Source organism: Ranitomeya variabilis, chromosome 5 (assembly GCF_051348905.1).
Source record: "Ranitomeya variabilis isolate aRanVar5 chromosome 5, aRanVar5.hap1, whole genome shotgun sequence".
NCBI lineage: Eukaryota > Metazoa > Chordata > Amphibia > Anura > Dendrobatidae > Ranitomeya > Ranitomeya variabilis.
In genome coordinates, this window is record NC_135236.1 from 187,123,049 (window position 1) to 187,146,034 (window position 22,986).

The window sequence follows — 22,986 nt, forward strand, 5'->3', positions numbered from 1 at the left end:
AGGTAAAGGGGAAAAAGAAAAAAAAAAACTCAGAATCTTCTTTCTTATAATCCCTCTTCTGCAATGCATTAAACATTTAATATTGGCCTGGCAAACTATTATGACCCCAATGGCGAGGGTCTCAGAGGAACGTGGAAGTCTGCAGAATACAAAAATCCAGCTCATAGGGTAGTGGTAACTGGGTTGACCATATATCTACTCCTAACGCCAACACTAGAAGTAGCCGGGGATCATTCCTACGTTGATTCTAGATGACACGCGCCAGCCGGAGAATCTAGCTACCCCTAGTAGAGGAAAACAAAGACCTTTCTTGCCTCCAGAGAAGGGGACCCCAAAGCTGGATAGAAGCCCCCCACAAATAATGACGGTGAGGTAAGAGGAAATGACAAACACAGAAATGAACCAGGTTTAGCACAGAGAGGCCCGCTTACTGATAGCAGAATAAAGAAAGGTAACTTATATGGTCAACAAAAACCCTATCAAAATCCACACTGGAAATTCAAGAACCCCCGAACCGTCTAACGGTCCGGGGGGAGAACACCAGCCCCCCTAGAGCTTCCAGCAAAGGTCAGGATATAGATAAGGAACAAGCTGGACAAAAATACAAAACCAAAACAAATAGCAAAAAGCAAAAGGCAGACTTAGCTGATATAACTGGAAACAGGATCAGTAGACAAGAGCACAGCAGACTAGCTCTGATAACTACGTTGCCAGGCATAGAACTGAAGGTCCAGGGAGCTTATATAGCAACACCCCTAACTAACGACCCAGGTGCGGATAAAAGGAATGACAGAAAAACCAGAGTCAAAAAACTAGTAACCACTAGAGGGAGCAAAAAGCAAATTCACAACAGATAGGATTGGAATTCCCCCTACTGGGCACTTTAGTTTTTTGCTTTGTGCTTTTTTTAACCAGTGTTTTTACCAATCTATAATAAAGTTTTGACACGCTCGCTCCCAGACTAGTTGGCGGGCGTGCGGGGGTCTGGCCCCACTGTGCCACAGACCAGACTACCCTGGAAGGGGCGTAACTAAGTAGCTTACTTGGTATTGGCTGGAGCCTCTGATGGTGAGATCAGGCTTTGTGCGGCAGGATGCTACCATGTACCACTCCAGGGTGGTGTCTGGCTGTGGCTGCTGATGCCACCGGAGGAACGGAACATAGATAGGCAGGCGGGCACAGCTGGCACTCTGGCAGACAGGCGGGTACAACAGAGACACAGGCAGGAATGGCTTGGACACTGGCAGGCCGGCGGGCACAGCTGGCACTCTGGCAGGTGGGCACGGCTGACGCTCCGGCAGGACAGGCGGACAAGACTGGTACACTGGCAGGACCGGTATATAGGCAGATATATGAAAACAGGTAGGAACCTGTTCAGACAGGAGGACTTATGAATAGGTAGAGAAAGACCACAAGAGCGGATGCAAAGCAGAAGCAAAGGAGCTAGAGCCAAGTACAGAAATGCAGGAGGCAGAGCCAAGAACAGAAACGCAGGAGGTGGGGCCAAGAGCAGGAGGCGGAGCCAAGAGCAGGAGGTGGAGCCAAGAGCAGAAATGCAAGAGGCGGAGCCAAGAGCAGGAGGCGGAGTCAAGTACAGAAAAGTAAGAGGCAGAGCCAAGAGCAGAAACGTAGGAGCGACGCAAGGTAGAACCGCAGGGAGCGGAGCCAGGTAGAGCCGCAAGGAGCGGAGCCAGGTAGAACTGCAAGGAGCAGAGCAGGGAAGAACCACAAGGAGCAGAGCCGCAGAGCAAGAGCTGAGCGGAGTCGCAGAGCACATAGCAGAGAAGGACCACAGAGTGCAGAGCCGAGAGCGGCGAAAAGCAAGACACCGAGTGCAGCACTGAGAGCATAGCAAAGCAAGACACCAAGTGCAGAGCAGCGAGCAGAGGAAAGTCAGATTGCAGAGCTGAGTGCAGAGCAAAGCTACTGAGTGCAGAGCCGAGAGCAAAACTACAGAGTGCAGAGCTGAGAGCAGAGCAGAGCAAGACACAGAGTGCAGAGCCGAGAGCAAAACCACAGAGTGCAGATCAAGGTCACAGAATGCAGAGCAAGGAGCAAAGCAAGACACAGAGTGCAGAGCCGAGAGCAGAGCAAATCGAGACACAGAGTACGCACAGCAGAGAAAGCAAACCAAGACAGTGACTTAAACGGACACAGGAACAGGACTAGACTAAGACAGAGTCAGAAATGGGACAAGGCACAGAGGCACGGACACAAGCCAGGGTACGACGCCCCACTGGGTGGCGGACACAGGCCAGGGTACGAAGCCCCACTGGGTGGCTACACAAGGACACAGGCCAGGGTACTACGCCCAACTGGGTGGCAAACACTGGACACAGACCAGGGTACAGCGCCCCACTGGGTGGCGGACACAAGAGTCACAGAGACAGGGCCTGGCACCTCAGCAGCTAAGAACTGACTGAGGGAGTAAGTTGCACAGGCCCGCACCAATGGGTGGGGAAGCCTTAAATACAGGAAGCCTCATGGCAATTGGCCAGGGACACCTTAGCAAGGTGCGCACAGTCTCAATAAGACACAGGAACTGCCGGCGCCGCCCTCCTATGCACACAGACAGAGCATGCACAGAGCAAGCAGCAGACATGAGGCACACAGCATGGAGCTGGCAGCAGAGAGAACTCAGAGCATGGACCGGAGAAGTGAGTGAGCTTGAGTGAAAGCAGGTGGGGGATGGGAGGCCATGCAGTGATGCCAGCAGAGTTGTTACAAGTTAAATTTTTATTTTCATATATGGTTCTCTTCTTTTGGATAGTCTTTAATATAAGTCCGAATTTGGTTGTATATGTAATACATACCGAAAATACTGTACTAAGCAAGCACAATAAATTTGAGTTAAGATTGACAGACTGGTGCAGAGTGAGAGAAAGCCGTATCCAGGAGGTCTCACAATCTGCTAGGTATGGGTGATGTAGACAGTAGGTCAGGGGGTTGAAAGCAGCTCTGGTGGTAATGAGGCAGCTGTGGGATTATTCCAGGCTGTAGGCTTTCTTGAAGAGATGTATTTTCAGGTTACGTCTGAAGGTTTTAATCGTGGCAGACAATTTGATGTGCTTAGTTAGGTAGCTAATTCCAGAGTATGGAGGATGCACAAAAAAACTTGTAAATGGTTGTTAAAAAAAATGTAGATGGAAAGGAAAGAAGAAGATCTTGTGAGGAACAGATATTAAGACTGGAGTGATTAGGTTATGGGGGAGAGGTATGGATGGCCTGAAAGTCATTATTAGAGATACAGAAGTAGTGAGGGGAGAGGTGGATTGATCGGGAAGTAGAGTAGAGGATGGATTGAAGGTGAAAAATGTTGTTCAATAGGAGGCCACAGAGAAGGATGTAACAGTATTCTAAGCCCAGATGATGAGGGTATATAATAACATTTATGTTGCTTCAAGATTGAGGAAAGGGCAGCAAAAAGTGTTAAAGGCTTGGAGATGGCAGGAAGTGTAAAAGGCTTTGATGTGTGGATTGTAGGGCAGAGCAGAGTCAAAGATATAGTGATACTGGAAGCCATGGCACTTGAAGCTGTTCCAGGCTGAAATCATGGATGAACAAAAGTGCTCAGAGCCCACAGGAGAGCCTTGAGAACTTCAAATGAGAGAGGGTGGGATGAGATGGTGTATGGATAGGATACACTAAGGCCCCTATCCATCAAAGCAATTATGCTCAAAATGTGGGAATTGCTTTGAAAAATCACAATTTTTTGGCAAAATAGAGTTACAAATTATTTTTCACTCAGGTTTCACCCAGCTCTGCCAAGATGGGCAGAAATAAGACCAACTGGGGATGGATCTAGGGCAGAACAGGGGTGTCACATCACAGCCCATTTAATTCATGACAAGCTGTGGCATATTTTATACCAAAAATATTACTCCAGCTCAAGATTGGAGTAAAACTTGTGATGAGGCGCACTTCACTTTGAAGACATGCCTTGTTCATAAGAGGAATACACCTAAATCAGGAGCATCTGACTCCAACATGTCCTTTCATAAAAATCGTCAAGAACAACGCTGGTCTTGATGAATCAGGGTCTAAATGTTTGATTGGTAATACATTTTTTTAAATTTGGGGTGGTAAATGGAAATTTTCTAGTGGTATTATTATGCCTCCAAATTGAACTTAATAATCAGTTAAACGATCATCTCTCATAAGACATATATAAATCATGAATTACTTCATGATCACAATTTACCTGCAAAATACAAGTGTGAATTTTCCACGTCAGATCCTCGCTCATTTAGAACTGTACACTGATACATGCCCATATCTTCTCTGCCAGGTCTATGGATGTGCAGCATTCCACGGCTTTCTAGGGTAATCCTAAGGGTAAATATCGGCATGTTAGTGATTCGTAGTCTAACAGGGTTACTGTTATTCCATTCTTCTTAGATGCCTATATTTATATTGCAGTCATAAAAACAAGGAACTTTACAATTCACATATTATTAAAAAGTCCACGTTCTCCAGCTAACTCTGTTTTATTTTATTGCTTATTACTCATTGCCAAGGAGATCGGCCACCACTACTGTCTAACAGCAGTATCCAAACATGTGCAGTGCTTACAAGCTCTCTCTTAGTGAGTAGGTTGAGGCCGGTGTTCATTGAGTGCTTGCCCTCCAATAACGGATAAACCAGGGTGCACGCAGCACTATTTTTTCCATTAAAATATTGGCCAACCTGACAGAAACCTTTGGACTCTATTGCATCTGTCAGGTGACAAATACCTTACTTGCATAAGTTCCATTTTTTCTGTTCTTATAATGGAACAGAAAAACTGAACTCTGAACCCTACTGTGAACCAAACCTTTGTCATGATGAAAGCTTGACCCTCCCTTGACTATCATTACAGGAAATCGTTTCTGTTGTTTAAAGCCTAAAGGTTGGATTACATTATAGGATTGCAGAAAACATGAAAATAAGCAATTTTGTAATAAATCTTACCAGGAAAATTTGTTTATTTTTCTGCTAAAATTGATCGGTGATTATCAAAATATTTAGAATTGAGAGTCCTCAGTGGTTGATACCTTTTAATGGCGAACTGAAAAGATGGTAACAAATTGCAAGCTTTCGAGACTACTCAGGTCTCTTCATCAGGCATAGACTAATAGAAATTCTGAAGAATCACATATTTATGCACAACACAGCACAGAAAAATGCCATAGATAAGATAGGTGACGTTAAGCAAAATTACCATTATGTGAGTAATAAACAGTTATGTCCATAAATACTGGAACAGTTCATAGATAAGGAGAGTGAATGTTTTATTGTCCTCTGATTGGGGTCTGGTTCTATGTTATGGTGACCCCACATGGTCTGAGGAGCAAATTCCTTATTTGCTGTAAAAAGACATAAGTCCATGCGAAATATTCATTCCTGCACTGAGAGTGTCAAAGGTCATCATCAGCTTATATTCCTAGATCCTTCTGTCTCTCTGAGATTTGAAGTTACCTTTTAATACAAGTAATTTCATGTCCATAATGCTATGATCGGGGAGACAAAAATGTATTGCCACAGTGAGATCCATTCTTTTTTCTCTTATTGTATGGCAATGAGAGTTCATCCTTGTTCTCAGCTTCTTCCCTGTCTCCCCCACATACAGACCCCCAGTTGGACATTTAGTACAAATAATTAAGTACACCACATGAGAAGTGACCCAGCTGAAAGTTCCTGGGATCTTGTGATCCTGATGTGAATTGGGGATCTTTATCTTGTCCGTGGTCATTATAAATGGACAGGTTTTACATTTTTTCTGGTTGCAAGGAAAGGTTCCTGCAGCTGTTGGAGAGGACAGCGAGCTTCTGACAATAATGCTTCTTAGATTTGGGGGCTGCCTAAAACACAGTAGTGGGGGGTCTGGAAAAATGGATTGTAAGGGGACAACACTACTGTGTTTTAGGAAGCCCCCAAATCTAAGAAGCATCATTGTCAGAAGCTCGCATAAATATGTGATTCTTCAGAATTTCTATTAGTCTATCCCTCATGAAGAGACCTGAGTAGTCTCGAAAGCTTGCAATTTGTTACCATCTTTTCAGTTAGCCATTAAAAGGTATCAACCACTGAGGACTCTCAATTCTAAACATTTTTCTATCTACTGGCTAATACGGTACCAAGATGTATATCTTTCCTGTATTGGTGTTAGGGTTCGAGTTCCCGTCTCTGCACAGGGGGAATCTCGGGCCATCTCCGCTGCAGTCTCCTATTCTTCTCCTGCCGCAGTGAAGTCTGCTCAGCGGAGACGTCGGTCCCAGCTTCTCGCTCAGTCTGACTCTGTACAGAGAGTTACTGCTGCTTTTCCTGCTTCTGCCATTGAAGTCAGTGCTGGGCAGCGGCGAGCAGACGCTTCTGGGACTAAGTCCTACTTTTCTCGCTCTGAGCATGCCCAGAGTAAGATCTCTCAGTGGAGTTCGAGGGTCACATGATAAGACACTGCAGCTAAGGTCCTGTAGGTGCTCACGCTCTGTGGCAGCCTCTCATTGGTCCTTCCTGGAAGGTCCTGTACGTGCTGCAACTATTTAAGGCTCGCATGGCCGCACGGCTAGTATTGCTCTTTATTTATGTACTTTGCGCCAGTGTGGTCTTGTATGAGTGTGTTCACGGACCCAGCTGAAATAAGCCCCTAGAATGCTGGCACCTCCGGCGAGGAGTTTGTATGCTTGGGTATTCAGGGACCTGGCCGAAATAAGCCCCTAGAATGCTGGCACCTCCGGCGAGGAGTTACGTGTGCATGTATGACCACTGACTGCTCTTGTTTAGGCAGTTAGCCTGTGCCTGTGTGGAGTCTAACAGGGCACAGTGCTTTGAGTTCACGGCTGCTCTGTGAAGTAACAGAGTTAGCTAACACCGCCATTTAGTTCCGATATTTGCTAGCAGCAGGTTCTCCTGCACGGTGGACCCCAGGCTGCGAACGCATCTATCATAATAAAATCTATATATTCATTTGGTGTGTTCCGCTAGCCCTAACAATCGGTGATTATCAAAATTCTGAATTCTGTGGTAAAATCTGTATTCAGTGAAGACTTTCCCATTACGGAGATAGGAGATGGCGGCTGCTATGGATAAACTTCTATGTAGACGGGAGAAGGGAGGAGTTAGAGACAGAGCTCCTCCCCTCATCCTCTCCCTCCTCCCATCTACATAGAATTGTATCAATAGCAGCCGCCATCTCTTATCTCAGTAATAGGAAAGTTTTCACTGAAAACTGATTTTACCTCAGAATTGAGAATTTTTATAATCACTGATCAATTTTGCAGAAAAATAAACAAATTTCTCTAATAAGATTTATTACAAAGTTCCTTTTTTTCAAATATACTATTGATTTAAGAAACCAAAAGTAAAACGACGGTTACTCTTGAAATGACCACTTCCAATTATTAGTCTGACAGGATGGACCACATTTCCAACGGGCACAGAGCGATTAGTAATAGACTGTATTATGTGCATATACTGTCATTGTTCTTGGCGCGCGCTTGTCTTGTTTACATTCACTTAACCATTTTGCTCACTCGTCAGGTGATTGGCAGCCGATGTACACTGACAGATTATCATTGGCCAGGGTAAATGCACCCTACTGTTATGTCTGGACTATGCCCTTCATATTAGGACTACTGTATCAACTATAGCAGGCATGTCAAACTCAGGGTACCCCGAGGGCCACATGATTAACAAGAGGTTGTTGCGAGGGCCGCACACAGCAGCTAATGTCACACACGTATTGTAACAGCAGTCATGAAAACAAGATATGAAGTAGTAATATGTAACAGCAACATATATTTGCAGTGCGCAACAGCAACTAATATATTTAACAAAAATACAGCAATTAAAAACTAAACATTTATTTGCTATCATTTTTTTCAATCATTAGTGTTTTGTCCTGAGGCTTAACACCTCTTTGTGCTAACAATTGTTGGTATATCAGGCTGAAATGACAACGCAGTGCCTACTTTGATCAAAGATGATAAGTGGTGATCAGTCAGCCTTGTTCTCTGAGAAGATTTTGTATGGGGGTGTCTGTGTCAGACTGGAGGAGCAGATCCTCTTGTATTATGGGGGTCCTTATATTTCTGGGGGTGGAGGATCAGATCCTGGTACTTCCACCTCCAAAAATATAGGGACCCCCATAATACAAGAGGATCTGCTCCTCCAGTCTGACACAGACACCCCCATAGTACAAGGATCTGCTCCTCCAGTCCTACACACCCTCCCCCTATGCAGCAGGCAGGTTTCAGAGTCAGACTTCAGCTCCACCCGGTCCCCATGGCCGCGGTCTGGAGCACGCCACTTACCACCGGCACCGACGACGTCACCTGGACTCTCCAACCACAAACTGAACACACAGCGAGTGCGAGTGAGACAGTGACGACGAGTCACCGGCGCTGCAGCGCAACGACCGTGAGTGACGACGAATGAACTGAAGCAGCCTGTCACACGCTCAGTGACGTCAGCCGCTGCTGGCGCTTCCCTGATGCGGAAGTGCCAGCGGCGGTCAGCGCCTCTCAGCGGTTGTCAGGGCCCAGGGCGCACACAGGGACAGGACTCCTCTTGTTGTCACTCTCACTAGTCACAACAAGCAAGCGAACCGGGCCGGCGCCCGGCGGGCGGGTACTGGTATCGCAGCAGCACGGGGGGATTATCTCACTGGTGTCTGTCTGTCTGTGGGGGCGGACAAAGTTTGAGACTTTTGTGCGGGCCGCAGATATGCCTGTAAAGGGCCGCATGCGGCCCGCGGGACGCGTGTTTGACATGCCTGAACTATAGGGTTGGTTTTTGCTTACCAAAAAAATAGGACTACCAGGAGGACACTGGACACTGTAACCTGAGTCTGCAGTGTGCAATTATTGTCATTTATGTTCTCAGTGTTCTGGAATGGTTGGTACTAAGTCTTGTTGTCTGAGAAGGGAAACCAGTCTATCCATTTACTGCCCCTAACTCTTTGTATATGAGGTGTAATATATCCCCACAGAGCCCTGTATGTCTGGGTTCAATACACTGCCAAAACCCAACAAATCCTAATCTTTTAATTCTGTGATTGAACAGAGAGAGCACAGAACACAGCCGTCAGTCTTCACACAAGGACTTTCTGAGGGATCTGTGCTGGCAGAAAATACATATTGTGTGTCATTTTAAAGCTACCATGTGGCACAGTAAGAGAGAAATGAACAAAATCTCCAGTGTGTCACTAATACAGAAATGTGTATCTAATGCCAGCACTAAAAGCCTCAACAAGGCCTGTCTAATTTTTAAGATCCGTTTATGAAAATATTTGTTATAGAGTTTTTGGTATTCTGCATTTAATCACTCGGCTCAAGGGATATATAACAGGGAATTCTTCCAACCAAAGAGGCTGAAAAGGAGGATGAATATAATAAAAAGAAACATGCAAAAAGTACATCAGGAATCCTTCAGGGGCTCAGTACATTGGCTTAATGCTTATGATTAATTGCCGCCAAGCCTAAAGTTTGGGTTTGATTTCTGGCTTATGTTTCTATTGTTTTCTTGCTCACATCTCAATTTTATTTTTTAAAGCAACATTTACAAAGCTCAACATGTAACAATCCTCCATTGTATGTCACAACCAGTATGGAAAATAGATAAGCAGGCAAAATAATAGAAACACACCAGAAAATCCAAAACTACGACAAACTAAATAAGAGCAGAAACTGATAACTTTTGAGCTGGTGACAGGACCTATTTAACAGCTTTTGGTCTGGGGTCCAAGGTAGAACTTATATTTGTGTTGCTGCTGTGTTATTAGGTCATGTAGATAGATACATTTAAAATTGCAGTTAAGCGAGAATGCTTTCAGAAATGGAAGTGTTAATAACTTATTTTTATCAAATAAAATGCAAAGTGAATGCTCAAAAAGATGAAATCTAAATTAAACTAATATTTAGTGTAACCACACTTTTCCTTCAATAATAGTTTTTGAAGGAACTTGGTAGTGAGGATGTTCCAAAAATCTTGGAGAACCAACCCCAGATCTTCTGTCGATGTAGGCTTGTGCAAATTCTTCTGTTTAGTGATGCACTGTATTTTTCGTACTATAAGACACACGTTTTTCCTCCCAAAATGTGGAGGAAAATGGGATGTGTGTCTTAGAGTCCGGATGTATGGGCTCTGGCTGTGGTGGGGAGGTGGGGGACCAGTTTCGGTGGAGCATCGGATCACAGGAGGCTGGAGCTGGCAGCTCCGGCTAACTCCTGTGCCCGCTACTAAAGAGAAATGAATATGCACTGCATTCCACACCCATGGGCGTGGAGGGCAATGCATATTCATTTTTCTGGCATCCCTGGTATTCTGAATATTCATTTCTCTTAAGTATCGACACACGTGACCGCCGGCCCCAGCAGGAAGCAGGCGGCTGACACTGCGTGCTACTGAAGAGGAATGGATACTCACCGCTCTCTGCAAAGCACAGTCCCGGTGAGTATTCTGGCAGCTGTGCTCGCTCTGCTTGTGAGCAGCCCATGATGTTCCTGCCATGCGCTGCTTACAAGCATTAAGCAGCTGCTGGCACCGGAGCAGGATGCTGCGAGGGAGTGTCGTGTAGGTGAGTGTAATGGTTTTTTGTTCTTTTTTAGTCTTTCCTGATGGGGACATGCATACCAGGAATGGGATGGGGCCAATTATAAAATTCAAAGGATGGGACCAAACAAACCAGGAAGATGATGGGGCCAATTATAAAAGAAAAAGGATGGGGCCAATCAAACCACGAATACGATGGGGCCAATTATAAAAGTAAAATGATGGGGCCAATCATACCAGGAAGGGGATGGGGCCAATTATAAAAGAAAAAGGATGGGGCCAATCATATCAATCATATCAGGACCGGGATGGGGACAACTATACCAGAATAGGGATGGGACCAAACAAACCAGGACTGTGATGGAGACAATGATACCAGGACTGGGATGGGGTCATGCATACCAGGACCGAGATGGTGCCAATCATACAAGGATTAGGATGGGGCCAATCATACCAGGATAAGGATGGGGCCATGTTCACCAGAATAGGGATGAGGGAGCCATGCATACCAGGCTAGGGGATATTACAGTACAGAACTGACCATTTTTTTGCTTCAATTTTTTTCCTAATTTCCTCCTCTAATTTCCTCCTCTAAAACCTAGGTGCGTCTTATAGTCTGAAAAATACGGTAATCGCAGACAGACTTGATGATGTTGAGATCAGGACTCTGTGAGGGCCTTGTTATCATCACTTCCAGGACTCCTTGCTCTTCTTTATGCTGAAAATAATTCTTAATGACATTGACTGTATGTTTGGGGTTGTCCTGTTGCAGAATAAATTTGGAACCAATCATACACCTCCCTGATGCCAACGGTGCTCGAGACGGCTTCCTCCGGACCCGCGCCACCAATACGTTCGCCAAAAGCAACTTCCCGCCAAGTTTAAATACCAAATGACAAATAGCTTTGGGGACTTATATTTAAAGGAGACAGAACATACAGTTACAGCCCCCGAGGAAGCCCATGCAAAACGCATGTTGGGGCTGATGGCATAGCTGGTCTACACATGTAAAATATGTGTAATATGACTCTTTTTAAACTTGTCCAATATGATCCTTAACAGTCCATTCTACTCATAGTTTGTATATCCTTATCTATACCACAATGAGTGAGTATGTTGCCTGATTTAGTATAGTGGGTATTTAATTATTGTTTACCATATCAGGGATATCATTATAGTGGAAACAAATATGAAATACATGAACTAGTACTTTATATACTCCCTGATTTATTGAAGCTCTAGATAATAATAGCTATTTGAGTGGGAGACAGTGACATTATATACGAGGTATGACTTTTTTGTTGATTTTCTTAGGATTTTTGGTTGCCCTAGCCTGTTATTTGTCATGGACCTGCAGCCACAAACAACTGTATTTCTCACTACATGACCTGTCTTAATTTTGATGGTATGTATATCAGCCTGTTTTTGTAATTAATAAACTTTTTGTGAGATATCTATTTTGTGGAATTTGAAGCATGAAGACACAAGAGATTCTGTCATTCTGCAGAAGTCATATGTCCCTCTCCATATAAAAAGTGGACATGTTTTTTTGCGCCAATTAGTTAGTGTAACAGTGCAGAGAGGTTGCTCCTCCTGCAAGTAGTCAGATAGTTACATAGGCTGTGTATTGTCAGTTACTTCAGCTATATAGGATCCCGTGTGAAATGGACCTCCTAGCATCTAACTCATTTGTGCTAATATTGTAGTGCAGGCGGGGGCCACATTTCCTAATCAAAATAATTTGGGCTAATACTCAGGTACAGGCCCCAGGCCACATTTCATAATCAAAATTGCTTGGGCTAATACTCTCTTGCAGGCACCAGTCCATATTTCATAATTAAAATAGCTTAGGCTAATACTCTGGGGTAGGCACCAGTCCACATTTCATAATCAAAATCATTTGGGCTAACACTCTAGTGCAGGCACCAGGCCACGCTTCATAATAGAAATTGTTTGTTCTAATACTCTGGTGCAGGCACCAGGCCTCATTTCATAATAAAAATATTTTGGGTTAATACTCTGTTGCAGGCACCAACCCACATTTCATAATAAAAATCCTTTGTGCTAATACTGTGGTGCGGGCACTAGTCTACATTTCATAATCATTTCATGTTTCAGCATCTAAATCCTTTGTGCTGGGTTTAGGGTTGTGAAACAGCTGGTTAAAAGAGCAGAAGTGTACACCCAACACGAGTGGGAAAAAGCAAGGTTTTTTATGTCAGTCTTCATTAGGGAGTGGGGTGGAGTGCGAGGAGCCTTATTCATTAGGAGGCACACAGGAGTGAAGTGGTGTTCACAGTCTGGCTATGTATTGGAGCAATATTTCTGGAGGAAGGAACACTCCTGCTCATAATGAATTTGATGAGTGGTCACATCACACCCCTGTCTTATGCCAGTTTCGCCCACTTAGTTGGAGCTGGCCAAAAATTCCATGATAATTACAAAAGTAGCATTTTTCTTTTTAGCCTCATAAATTCTTTGATGAATTGATGAATTGGGGCAATAGTCCATAAACCAAGAATTCCAAAACTTTTAGGAGCAATGTACAGACTATGTTTTTCTTATATAGTAAAATATAGTGTATATACCTCCATATAGGCATATGCAGCCTTTTGGCGTCTGTGAGGTGAAAGGAATCTCTATGGATATGCTAAGTAGATGTAAGAAGTATTTCTCAGCATATAACCTAAACATAGAGCTTAATGTAATGTTAAAAGGTCTAAAATGGGCTGGAAACATTTTTGATGTCTTGAAGTCTCAATACGGCTACAAGGCACCATATGTGTAACCGTACTTTCTATCCTGTAGATATGTATGTAGTGATGTATTTATGCTGGCTGTGAGACTGCATGGATTACTGATGCTTGTTGATTTATATGATTACTGGTCAATGACTAAAAGTCTTTCCTTCCGACTTCACCTCCAGGACATGCCATAATTCCACCAGATCCAGACATGTCAATGCAACTGTTAAAAGTATTGTTTTGATCATGAACATATGTGAAGAAATAACTGATCAGAAAGCTTGGAAACACTACATGACTAGCACTCTTCCTGGAGCTTTAAGACATTGGCTTGTAACACCTGCTATAAGCCATGTGTGACCCACTGATTACAAAATCTGACTCACACAAGAGACATTTTTTCATGCTTGCAACTAGGATTTGTGAAAGTGTGGTCCTCCCATGCTCGTAAGAATATTAGGTCTACCACAGAAAAGCTAAAATTGCTCCACTAGCCCCAAAGGCAGGATTGAATTAGCTACATTGTTCCAACCAGCTGCAGAACACCCTTGGTTACACAGATATTAAGCAAAGAAGCTAATTTGGAGTATAGAAGTTAATTTGAAATGCCGCACCCATATTCTTCTTTTGAGAGAAGAGAGCTAATTCTGTGATCTTCCAAACTTATTAGATACTTAGATTTAATAACCTATATTTACTTTTGTTCCAAATCAGAAAATGTTGTCCACAAACCCTGAAAGAATTGTGCCTGAATCTGTATATGGTGGAATAATCATAAACAGATGACAGATTTAATCATAGACACAGGATCGGGTCCAAAGACACAAAGACACAGGATTGGGTCCACATACACATCTATTCATCTTCAAGTTTTATTCGCGAATTAATTTTAGTATAGCCTATATTTTGTTTTGTGGTCATAAGACATAAAAAAAACATACAGGACCCAATTCAGCCTTTGTGAGCCTCGCTATAAGGCCGGGGTCACACTTGCATGTGTAACGCGAGAAACTCGTGCATCAATACCTGGCACTGCCACCGGCACTCAGGACCGGAGTGTGCGGCTGCATATAATTCTATGCAGCTGCACACTCTGGTCCCAAGTGCCGGTGGCAGTGATGGGTTTTGATGCATGAGTTTCTCACATTACACATGCAAGTGTGACCCCAGCCTAAGTGTTAATCCAGTCAGTGACTGGAGTACATTTCTAGTGTAAGCTATGACACTACCTCTTGAAGAATTTGTCTGGTGGGCTTTGTGACTCCCCATCCCACCCAAGCTTCACTTACACTCACTGGCCACTTTATTAGGTACACCTGTCCAACTTCTTGTTAACACTTAATTTCTAATCAGCCAATCACATGGCGGCAACTCAGTGCATTTAGGCATGTAGACATGGTCAAGACAATCTCCTGCAGTTCAAACTGAGCATCAGTATGGGGAAGAAAGGTGATTTGAGTGCCTTTGAACGTGGCATGGTTGTTGGTGCCAGAAGGGCTGGTCTGAGTATTTCAGAAACTGTTGATCTACTGGGATTTTCACGCACAACCATCTCTAGGGTTTACAGAGAATGGTCCGAAAAAGAAAAAAAATCCAGTGAGCGGCAGTTCTGTGGGCGGAAATGCCTTGTTGATGCCAGAGGTCAGAGGAGAATGGGCAGACTGGTTCGAGCTGATAGAAAGGCAACAGTGACTCAAATCGCCACCCGTTACAACCAAGGTAGGCCTAAGAGCATCTCTGAACGCATAGTGCGTCGAACTTTGAGGCAGATGGGCTACAGCAGCAGAAGACCACACCGGGTACCACTCCTTTCAGCTAAGAACAGGAAACTGAGGCTACAATTTGTACAAGCTCATCGAAATTGGACAGTAGAAGATTGGAAAAACGTTGCTTGGTCTGATGAGTCTCGATTTCTGCTGCGACATTCGGATGGTAGGGTCAGAATTTGGCGTAAACAACATGAAAGCATGGATCCATCCTGCCTTGTATGGAGCATCTTTGGGATGTGCAGCCGACAAATCTGCGGCAACTGTGTGATGCCATCATGTCAATATGGACCAAAATCTCTGAGGAATGCTTCCAGCACCTTGTTGAATCTATGCCACGAAGAATTGAGGCAGTTCTGAAGGCAAAAGGGGGTCCAACCCGTTACTAGCATGGTGTACCTAATAAAGTGGCCGGTGAGTGTACTTTGGTGAATCTGGAAGGGACGGGTGTAAAAATATGAAAAGTCACAGAATATTTGCATCCCCTCAACTGGCACAAACATTTTCTGACTTTCAAAATGTATTAAGCCAAAAATCTGGTGAAAATACGTTGATGAATTGGGGCTACGAAGAGTAATTTTTATCAAGGTTCACTTACCTATCAGAGAATTTCAAAGCTTCTCCATTCTTGCTCCAAGCTAATTTACTTTGAGTTTCTCCATCGAAGTCACATTGAATAGTAACCAGTTGGGTCTTGTTAGTGATAAAACCATTACTCCCAATGATCAGGTGCAGTGTCTTGTTAGGAGACAATATATATCCATTCTTCTGTTTATGGAGGATTAGCAGCCTTCTTTTGCTTTCCTTTTCTAAGGCTTTATTACTGAAACGCATTACACTATCTGGCTCTTTTGCAGCTAGCTTATGGTTTGATATACTGTCTTCATTGGGTACTTTCCACTTTTCCAAAGGTGACTGAGGCTTAGACAACTCATTCACTACATGGGATATAATCTGACTTGCAAAATCATCACTTATTTCACCAGCCTCAATGAGTTCACTCATGTTTCTAACCAAAGCTTCAAACTGGACAATATCCATGCTGTAAGCACCTTGTACAGCAGCTGCCTCCTGTCTCCTTTCTCTAAATTGTTGAGAACTATATATTTCTGCAGAGTTCGTGACCAGAGTTTCAAGATTTCTTAAGACCATGACATCTTGGGCCTGGTTGCCTTCTCGATACAGGTTATTGTTTTTATTCCATGACTTCCACATCTTGCTCATTTTGTGCCACTTTTCCCCCAAATTGTTTGCTTCATTTGGATCCTTTTCAAAGCTTGGTGCCTCAAGGAGTCTATTATCAGTGCCAATTAGCTTAAGAACAAATATTTCATAAGCAGATTGTGCAACGCATTTGTAGACACCAATATCTTGAACTTCCAGGTTATGAATCTTTAAAGATCCTGATTTTGTTATTCCAACTTTTTTGGAATATCTTAAAGGTTGTCCATCCTTTTCCCATTTAATGAGTGACTTTTGGAAGCGGCGTACAGGGCACTTTATCACTACAGACGTCTTGGGAAGCAAATATGCCCTGCTCCCAATAGTAAAATTAATACGCTTTTCTTGTCTTGTCTGAATATAGACTCGATGAATGGCAAGAATTTCTGGAGATCCTGAGATGTCTTCTTGCTTAGACAAATGTGTGTTTTCTTTAAAACATGGAAAATGAAAATGAAACTTGATTTTCTCGTAATTTATAGACAGTGCATTCTCTATAATTACATTATCACAATCATTAAATGCAAATAATGAAAAACATGGCAGAATGTATTTTACTTGTCAATGCAAGACTTTGACCCAGAATCATTAAGGCCAACATTTTGTATGCTAGTCTTAGTGAGGGGCATGCAAAAATAAAATGTGTCACATTTATTAACAGGTCCAGCCATTCAATGAATTTGGTGCATTTTATTAGTGGAGTGTGCCTCTGAGCGCCTTGCCCGAAACATTACTATAGTTGAGGACTGGAGCAACATTTCTGGTGTAATGTAGTTTGCTACTTCCAATGAATTTGTTGGGTGGGCAAAGAAACACCTTGCTCAAAATTTTTCAACTTTTCAAAGTGTTTTACTGCAGTTTTCTGGAGAAAACAGTTTGATGTCAAAACATATAAATCCTTTTTTGTACAAGCTAGCAGACCATATAAACACCTTGGACTATACTTTAATGCACTTTTGGCATTGGCATGTTTTAGAACAACATGTTCTTCCAGCTTTACTTATCATTGCTGAATTGTATGATCAAAATGAGGAACTTTTACATCTGGGAAAAATGTGCCAGTATGAAATGCATATACAAGTTTTTACTGTGTAGTCCAAAGTCATGTTGAAAAGAAATACAAAGTGTTACTTAAAGAGCTGCACTGTCATAATCTTAATACAGCAAGGCCTACTAAGTGTGTTAATTTCCCTTCCATGTAAATTGAGTCAACACTGCCAATGTTTTTGAAAATCACTCTCCACCATTTATTGCAGATTTCAAAGCTAAAGCCGTGCTATTCAGCTTTCTGCAATTAATTACATTAACTAAGATACGTATGGTGCTTTTTTGTAACCTCATGCCAAGAACATTCCTGGAACTCCGTTGGGTTTTCATATGTGCTACAATCTCAGCCGGTTGGCATTTTAATCTGAAATAAAGCCCATGCAAAGAAAGTCTCTCATTATGCAGGAGCCGTTCAAGCAATTTTTTCTAACTATAAATTTATATGAAGGCACAATAATCAGTCCACCGCCAAGCCCAGGATTTAAGAATAGTTAATTTGTCAACTTTTCACATCAAAAGCAAAAACTTGTGACACTTTCATTTGCACATTCTTTTCATACTCAAATCATTAAATCCACATTGCATTGCACCTGTAGCTTGTTTTAGTGTTTTCAAAGACCCCCAGGCCACCATGTGCTATATTTATAGCTCTTTGCAGTGCTAAGCCATTAGACACCTTATAAAATATTCAACTGTATCTGCCGTATGGTGTCTGCTTAAAGTTGATTAATAGATACTGCACCATACACTGAAGAATATATGGTGCAACATGGGATTTATGGATTTGGTCTTACTCAGTCAATGGCTCAAGCAGACGACCGTATTTTCGGTCCGAGTGCAATCGAACAAGATATCGGCTCGCACTCAGACTGGGTTTGTCAGAGGAAAAAAAAATCGCAGCACGCATGATTTGCATCCCTAAAACAGATCCCACATGGCCATGCAAGTCAATGGGTCCATCAAAACAATCAAACTACACTCCGTTGACATCCGAGTGGAGTCCAATTTTCATGGACTGATAGAATGGAGGAGATGGAATTTTTTTTTTCCATCTTTTCCACATCTGAGAAAATCCAAGCACATTGATCAAACTCTGATCAGAGTTTAATCAGAGTGTCATTAGCATAATAGGTATGGAAAGATGCGGCACTCACCTGTTTGCAGTGAAGTAGTCTTTATTAAACCATTATAGGTTTTGACTTACAAAGTCCATGGGAACGGCAGGTGTACAGAGGGATGCGGGGAAAAGGAAGTGGACGACGGCCGTTTCGCGCGGTGTGCGCTTCAACGGGTCAGTAAAGACTCCTTCACTGCAAACGGGTGAGTGCCGCATCTTTTCATATTTATGCAAGGTTCTTATGGTCATTATATGCTGAGCATGTGAATCTGGGTTCTAAGAGTACAAGTTCCTCTGGTGTCGTTCGTTCATTTTTCTTTTTTTGCAAATTAGCATAATAGGACCGATTTTCTCAGATGAGAAAAAAATCGGTTGAGTGATCCTAGTCTAGCCATCCTAGTCATTTTTTTTAATTGCATATTTCTACCACTGTAACCTGGTAAACAATCCAGTTTCTTGAGATCTCATAATACTGCTGTACTGTTGTCCTAGTTTATGCATTCAGTGCTAAAGTGCCTGTATTGACGGGTCTTCTCTTAGGTTGTCTCAGCTTCATGTTTTCTTTTGTTGCAAGCAGAAATTATTCCAGGAAAAGGGACACATACCAGTAAATCATTGAAAAACTAGGAATTTATTATAATAAATGACAGGCTGTATTGAACTTTCTTGGATATTAAAATGGAAAAAGCGTATATTAAATAACAAATAAACAGCTCTAGAAAAGATTACATGATTTATGGTGATTTGAAATCGTAGGTTTTTTTTCCACCTTCTGTGAAGAGGTTTGGGATAAATTGTTTTGGGAGGCAGGGAGTAGGTAGAGGTTTAAATATATTATTATGCATTTATGGCATAGATTTTGGTAATTTTGCAAATAAAAATAAAAAAGGAAAGTTTCCATAAAATTTGATTTCAGAAAATTCTATAATAATTGACAAATGCTTAGAAAATCAACCCTAAGTAATAGGGTACCAATGTATGCACAGTGGCATGTAAAAGTTTGGACAACCCTGGTCATGCATTCTTCCTTGGAAAATTCTTCCAGTTCTGTGAGATTCCTGGATTGTCTTGCATGCACTGCTATTTTGAGGTCTAGCCATAGGTTTTCAATGATGTTCAGATTAGGGGACTTTGAGAGCCATTGTAAAACCTTTAGCTTGCACCTTTGGAGATAGTGTATTCTGGATTTTGATGTGTGTTTAGGATTGATATCCATTTGTAGAAGCCATCCTCTTTTCAACTTCATCTTTTTTTTTACAGATGGTGTTATGTTTGCATCAAGAATTTTTTGAACTTTCATTGAATCCATCCTTCCCTCTACCCATGAAAAGATCCCAGCACCATTAGCTGCAACACAACCCCAAAGCATGATCGATCCACCCTGATGCTTAATGGTTGGCGAGATGCTCTTTTCATTAAATTCTGTGCCCTTTTTTCTTCTTTGATCATTATGGCCAAAGAGTTCTATCTTAAATTGGTCCACAAGACTTGTTTCCAAAATGCATCAGGCTTGATTAGATGTTCTTTTGCATACTTCTGACACTGAATTTTATGGTGAAGACGCAGGAGAGGCTTTCTTCTGATGACACTTCCAGTAAGGCCATTTTTGCGTAGGTGTCTCTGAACAGTAGAACAATGTACCACAACTCCAGAGTCTGCTAAATCTTTCTAAAGGTCTTTTGCAGGCCAGTGGTGTTCTGATTTGCCGCTCTAGCAATCCTACGAGCAACTCTCACTGAAGTTTTGCTTGGTATTCCAGACCTTATCTTGACCTCATCTGTACCTGTTAATTGCCATTTCTTAATTACATTTTGAACTGAGGAAAGGGTAACCTGGAAATGCTTTGATATCTTCTTATAGCTTTATCCTGCTTTATGGGCAACCCCCATTTTCATTTTTAGAGTGCTAGGCAGCTGCCTTGAAGAAATCATTGATGCTGTTCTTTGGCTCAAGGTTAGAGCAGGCTGGGTTTTTTTAAAGATGGGAACTTTGCATCACCGTGCTTTTAGTAATGATGATAGTGAATAAGCCATAACCCTAACTGACTACTGTAATTAAGGTCTGAAACCTTGTTAAAAGTTATCTGAGCACACAAATCTCCAAGGGTTTACAAACCTTTTCATCAGCCCATCTTCCTTTTCGCAATTTTTAAAATGTAAAAAAATTACTATATATTTTTTTTTTTCCAAAAATAGAAAGGAAGTGTGTCATTTTTAACTTTAGTCCTTTTAGATGAGATAATTTCATTTTCTAGTTGCTTATCTATTCACAATAACAGTAATTTTGACATGGGGTGCCCAAACTTTTACATGCCTATGTAGTTGTGGTGTAAGACATGCTTGTGAAAGTTTTTCTTCAAGTTTCCTCTATTTTGACACACATAATTTGCAGTGTACGGCAACTACATATGAAACACAATGAAACCATGATCCACAGAGGTATATGGGCGATCAGTTTGAGGGTTTTTTGGTATGTTCCCTCAAGGGCGGTCTTTATCTGTATACACTAAGCAAAGCAAACTGCTTTACGTGTTCAATGTTTTCTTAAATAATCTAAGATATGTTGTTAGTCATTGGCCTGAGTGGTCTGCTAGCAAAAGGTGTACTTTTTTTTCCTACTGAAGGAAATATCTTTATCTACACTGTGTTCCAAATTATTATGCAAATAATATTTCCTCATATTTTCTCTAAAATACCTATCTGAATTGCAGTCATTGTTATTTTCCAGTCATGTATAGTGTTGAGCATTCCGATACTGCAAGTATCGGGTATCGGCCGATACTTGCTGTATCGGAATTCCGATACCGAGATCCGATACTTTTGTGGTATCGGGTATCGAAACAACATTAATGTAATAATGTGTAAAAGAGAGAATTAAAATAAAAAATATTGCTATACTCACCTCTCCGACGCAGGCCGGACCTCAGCGAGGGAACCGGCAGCGTTGTTTGTTTAAAATTCGCGCGTTTACTTGGTTACGTGAAGTCCCGGCTTGTGATTGGTCGCGGCGGCCATGTTGCCGGGACGCGGACCAATCACAGCAAGCTGTGACGTAATTTCAGGTCCTTGCAGGATTTTAAAATTAAGTTCCGGCGTTGTGATTGGGCGCGTCGTGGTCACATGGGCGACGTAACCAATCACAAGCCGGGACGTCACGGGAGGCTGGACACGCGCACATTTTAAAATGCGCGCGTGTCCAGCCTCCCGTGACGTCCCGGCTTGTGATTGGTCGCGGCGGCCATGTTGCCGGGACGCGGAACAATCACAACGCCGGAACGTAATTTTAAAATCCTGCAGGACCTGAAATTACGTCACGGCTTGCTGTGATTGGTCCGCGTCCCGGCAACATGGCCGCCGCGACCAATCACAAGCCGTGACGTCATGGGAGGCTGGATACGCGCACATTTTAAAATGCGCGCGTCCAGCCTCCGGGCTTGTGATTGGTTGACCGCGATGCAACCAATCACAAGCCGGGACGTCACGGGAGGCTGGACAAGCGCGCATTTTAAAATACGCGCGTGTCCAGCCTCCCGTGACGTCACGGCTTGTGATTGGTTGCGTCGCCCATGTGACTGCGGCGCAATCAATCACAACGCCGGGACGTAATTTTAAAATCCTGCAGGACCTGAAATTACGTCACGGCTTGCTGTGATTGGTCCGCGTCCCGGCAGCATGGCCGCCGCGACCAATCACAAGCCGGGACTTCACGTAACCAAGTAAACGCGCAAATTTTAAACAAAGAACGCTGCCGCTTCCCTCGGTAAGGTGCAGGCTGCGTCGGAGAGGTGAGTATAGCAATATTTTTTATTTTAATTCTTTCTTTTACACATTAATATGGTTCCCAGGGCCTGAAGGAGAGTTTCCTCTCCTTCAGACCCTGGGAACCATCAGGAATACCGTCCGATACTTGAGTCCCATTGACTTGTATTGGTATCGGGTATCGGTATCGGATTGGATCCGATACTTTGCCGGTATCGGCCGATACTTTCCGATACCGATACTTTCAAGTATCGGACGGTATCGCTCAACACTAGTCATGTACTATTCTAGTATAATTGCAATGTTTTGGAACAAACTGCCTATGAAAGCAGTATCTTTTTAAAAAAAAAATAAACACCCAAAATGCATGTTCCAAATTATTATGCACAGCAGAGTTTTCAACTTTTTTTTTTTATTTTGAACAAAAAAATGGTCAATTGTGAAGTTATAAGCATTATCAGCTTATTACAAAATGAAATCAAACAGTTTTCAAGTGAAAACTTTATTCTAGGTGATGTTACATTTGCACATAGGACCCCTTGTTCGAAAGAAGCTTCAGAACTCTCTCGTCCATTGAATTTGTCAGTTTTTGGATGGTTTCTGCTTCAATTGTTTTGCATGTGGACAGAATACCCTCCCAGAGCTGTTGCTTAGATGTAAACTGCCTCCCGCCATCATAGACACTCCTTTTGATGATGCTCCAGAGGTTCTCAATGGGGTTGAGGTCAGGGGAAGATGGTGGCCACACCATAAGTTTGTCTTCTTTTATGCCCATAGCAGCCAGAGATGCAGATGTGTTTTTT

General features: G+C 42.7%; 1 protein-coding gene across 4 annotated transcripts in view; it reads right to left on the reverse strand.

Moving 5' to 3' along the window:
- ADAMTSL3 (ADAMTS like 3) overlaps positions 1 to 22,986 on the reverse strand; it is a 793,440-nt gene that overhangs the window by 86,780 nt on the left and 683,674 nt on the right. For all 4 annotated transcript variants that reach the window (XM_077263637.1, XM_077263634.1, XM_077263636.1 and 1 more), the window contains exons 21-22: positions 15,639 to 16,692; positions 4,202 to 4,329 (exon numbers count right to left, since the gene is read on the reverse strand). In XM_077263637.1, the coding sequence (XP_077119752.1) occupies positions 4,202 to 4,329; positions 15,639 to 16,692 (1,182 nt within the window). The remainder of the gene's footprint in view (positions 1 to 4,201; positions 4,330 to 15,638; positions 16,693 to 22,986) is intronic.